Raw genomic sequence first — 3,420 nt, 5'->3', positions numbered from 1 at the left:
TATATATATATATATATATATATATATATATATATATATATATATATATATATTCTCCTGTAAAATCTTGTGTCCGCCCGTAGTGGTGTTTGCCGACTGGCGGTTGCCGAGACCACTCCTTGAAGCTTAAGCATGAATTGGTAGCATAAACATCCCTTTCTTCGATGGACACATAACGTTACATTGTACTAATAGAAACATAATACCCTTAAAAAATGCCCAATTAATCGCAACCTAAGCCCAAAACGTGACACTATCAAGGCTTGATTTGATGTTGTACTTGGCAAAAAAAAAAAAATTAATAATAATTAAACGTATATTATTTATAAATAGGAGAGAAAATTAATTTAAAATGTTAAACTTTAAGCAATCCCGTATGAATTCCCAAATTTTACATCATTATTATTACACGATTACTGAATTAGCAATAGTAAAAGATATGTGGAATTTTGGACAACATTAAACTCACTGTACCTCTAGGCAACATTACAACTTTCACTTTTAACCCCTTCATTTCATATGGATGTACACTTGTTACCTATGCACCAATATTCTTTTCATTCATCTCCCTCTTCTCTTTCTCTTGAAACAGCACCAAATTTTTCAACCAAAATATCCACAACTACAGGCACCAAGTCCTTACAAGGGACACCCTTCTTATAAATCTCCCCCAAATGTGAATCACTTCCAATTCTACCCCCCAAGTAAACATCGGCCCCTTCAACAACCTTTCCATTTCCATCCCTAGTCATGCATCCCATGAACCCAATATCCGCCACTTGAACCTGCCCACATGTGTTCGGGCAGCCCGTCCAATGCATCCGCACTGGACGGGTCACAGAAACAAGTCTCCCGACTTCTTCTGTAACCTTTAAAGCACGAGCTTTTGTCTCGATTATCGCTTGCCCACAAAACTGGTTACCCGTACAAGCCACTAACCCTTTCATCAAAATAGGTGGTTCGGGTAAAAACTTTTCTTTCAAAAGAGGCTCGTCAAGCAAAGCTTTGACCTTTGAGTTCTCGATATTTGGGATTATAATATTCTGTTCCACGGTTAGCCGGAGCTCACCTGAGCCATACTGATCGGCTAACCGTGCAAGCTCGTCCATGTCATCAGCCTGGACGCGACCCACGGGAACATGAAGGCCTACAAAACTGAGGCCTTCTTGTTTCTGTGGGTTTACACCAAACATATCTCTTCTCTCCCATTTTGGGTCAACAAGATCTTCCAAAGATGCCCTCTCCAATGCTTGCACGGGCATTCTTTTCACCACTTCGGATCTAAACCCTTCCACACCCTGCACCACAAAGTTACACAAATTAACAAAACTAGCCCTTCAAGAATAAAAAAGTAACTTTTTTACTCAAGACTTCGAAAACACGACTTACAAGTTCATCAATCAACCACATCATTCTAGTCTTTTGTCTATTCCCTCTTGTACCAAGATCCCGATACGCCTCAAGAATCGCGCCACAAACCGGGACAACATCTTCAGCCGGGACCCACGCATCGAGGGGGATTGCTTCCGCACATCTTTTCGGGCTAAAAAATCCACCCACCAACAAATTGAACCCAAATCTACCATTCTTTGTGGCTGGCATGTAGGCAAGATCATTGATATGAGGGTGCTCATAAAGATCATGTGAACCAATCACACACACATTCCACTTTCGGGGCCTGTAAAAACCAGTACAAAAGTCAAAATCTTTCTTTTTAAAGAAAGTAAATAAAAGTACTACAACAAGATCCAAGAAGATTACAAGTTGGTAAATTCGGGATTCCCTCTCGAATTGGCAGTGATGAATTGAGATAAAAGATTCGTGTAAGGTCGTGTGTCCACAATCTCATAAGGATCGATCCCTGCAAGTGGGTTGCCAACTGGGTTTCTTACGTTGTCCATACCACTTTGAAGACTTGTTAAGCCGACTTCATCGAGACCCTTTAGGATTGATGGCACATCAGACAGTGTAACACCTCGAATTTGCCAGTTTTGACGTGTGGTGACGTCAGCACAGCCTTGTTCGCCGTATTGTTTTATGACACTAGCCAAGTATCGGGTTTGGGCACTTGTTGTCACGCCGTTTGGGAGCTTCAATCTCATCATAAACCGGCCATCTGTGGATTAATTAAACGCCATTGATAACAAGATCAGAGCTTGACAAATATGACAATCTAAAAATTAAGGGGTGGGTATGTTCTTGTTTGATCTAAAGATTCAGGAATAAACGATTCCGAACTGTTTTTGAATCAAAAGTTATGATCTTTATGGTGATGTGAAGTGAAAAATCGAAGTTCAATTCGAATCTTGAAATTATGAACACTAAGTAAGATTTAAATTGGGCTTACATTGATGCTTCCTTCTGTGAAACAGACCGAGCCATTTGAGTCTGACATCAACATCGTCTTTAGTGTCTTTAGATTTATCGATTTCTTCGAATGGGATTTTTGCAAGATCTTCAATCCCATTTTCCATGAATAGTTTCATCGGTTCAGCAGCAATTTTCACCTTTTCTTGTGGATTAATACCTTGCCGGAACTTCTCTTTCAGTACAAAATACCCGCCTTTCTTTTCGACTCTGGGTTCAAGTCTTTCAGCCGTGATCTCCTCCGGCGCCTGAGGAGGAGCTGGCACGGCGGTTTGTGATGGGTTTGCATAGAGCCTGGTGGTACTGATATTGGTTATCGGACTGAGAAATGAATTGGGTGCGAGGAATTTGACAGAGAAAGCTGACATGTCGCCGGAAAATGGTGAGAAGAGGGGAAGGCGGTGATGTTGAAGGAAGATGAGAGAGAAGTGTGGCCATTTTTGTAGGGTGGACTGGTGGAGGAGGAGGTGGGTGCGGATGCCTTTTGGATATTGGTAAGGGTCGTTCTGCGTTTTAACTCGTATGGATGGCTATGAGAATTGAGAAGAAGATACAAGGCAACGACAATTTAGATCATGTCTCTTGTCAGAAACTAATTTTCTAATGGTTTCAGATTGTATTTAATATTCTGTTTTTTTAGAAAAAATCTTTAAAATCTGAACATAGTATATATTATTTTATTTTTAATTTTTGAGAAAAAAAAATATAAGTAATTAAGTAAAACGATCTAAAAAATAATATAGCTTTTATTATATATATATATATATATATATATATATATATATATATATATATATATATATATATATATATATATATATATATATATATTGTTTTGTTTTTTTTTTTTTTTTTTATAAAATAAGTTCTTTATTTCAAATTAGACGTGAGATTCATGTATTACATGAGTTTATTTAAAAGAAAAAATCAAATATTAAATTTTAATAATTTGTGAAGTTTGAATTTATAAGAAAAATTAGAAAAATTTTGAATTATTAAAACTAATGAGGCTTTAATACATTGAATACATTATATATATATATATATATATAT

General features: G+C 37.3%; 1 protein-coding gene across 1 annotated transcript; it reads right to left on the bottom strand.

Annotated features, from left to right (window-relative positions):
• Positions 1–342: 342 nt before the first annotated feature.
• Positions 343–2,852, bottom strand: NIR1 (nitrite reductase 1). Its single transcript, XM_078962975.1, has 4 exons — positions 2,348–2,852; positions 1,762–2,116; positions 1,390–1,678; positions 343–1,298 (listed from the first exon to the last, which is right to left on the bottom strand). Exons 1-4 carry the CDS (start codon positions 2,733–2,735, stop codon positions 558–560), a joined length of 1,773 nt encoding a protein of 590 aa, XP_078819101.1. The 5' UTR covers positions 2,736–2,852; the 3' UTR covers positions 343–557.
• Between the last annotated feature and the right edge of the window lie 568 nt (positions 2,853–3,420).

The sequence above is a fragment of the Lactuca saligna genome, chromosome 7 (genome assembly GCF_052625555.1).
Source record: "Lactuca saligna cultivar CGN05327 chromosome 7, ASM5262555v1, whole genome shotgun sequence".
NCBI lineage: Eukaryota > Viridiplantae > Streptophyta > Magnoliopsida > Asterales > Asteraceae > Lactuca > Lactuca saligna.
This window is presented reverse-complemented; position numbering and strand designations above follow the sequence as displayed.

Coding starts and splice junctions, on each gene's coding strand:
- NIR1 (XM_078962975.1), bottom strand. CDS start 2,735: ATGTCAGCTTTCTCTGTCAAATTCCTCGCACCCAATTCATTTCTCAGT. Junction 2,117..2,347: donor TCACAGAAGGAAGCATCAAT/GTAAGCCCAATT, acceptor ATTAATCCACAG/ATGGCCGGTTTATGATGAGA. Junction 1,299..1,389: donor TGTGGTTGATTGATGAACTT/GTAAGTCGTGTT, acceptor TTTGTGGTGCAG/GGTGTGGAAGGGTTTAGATC.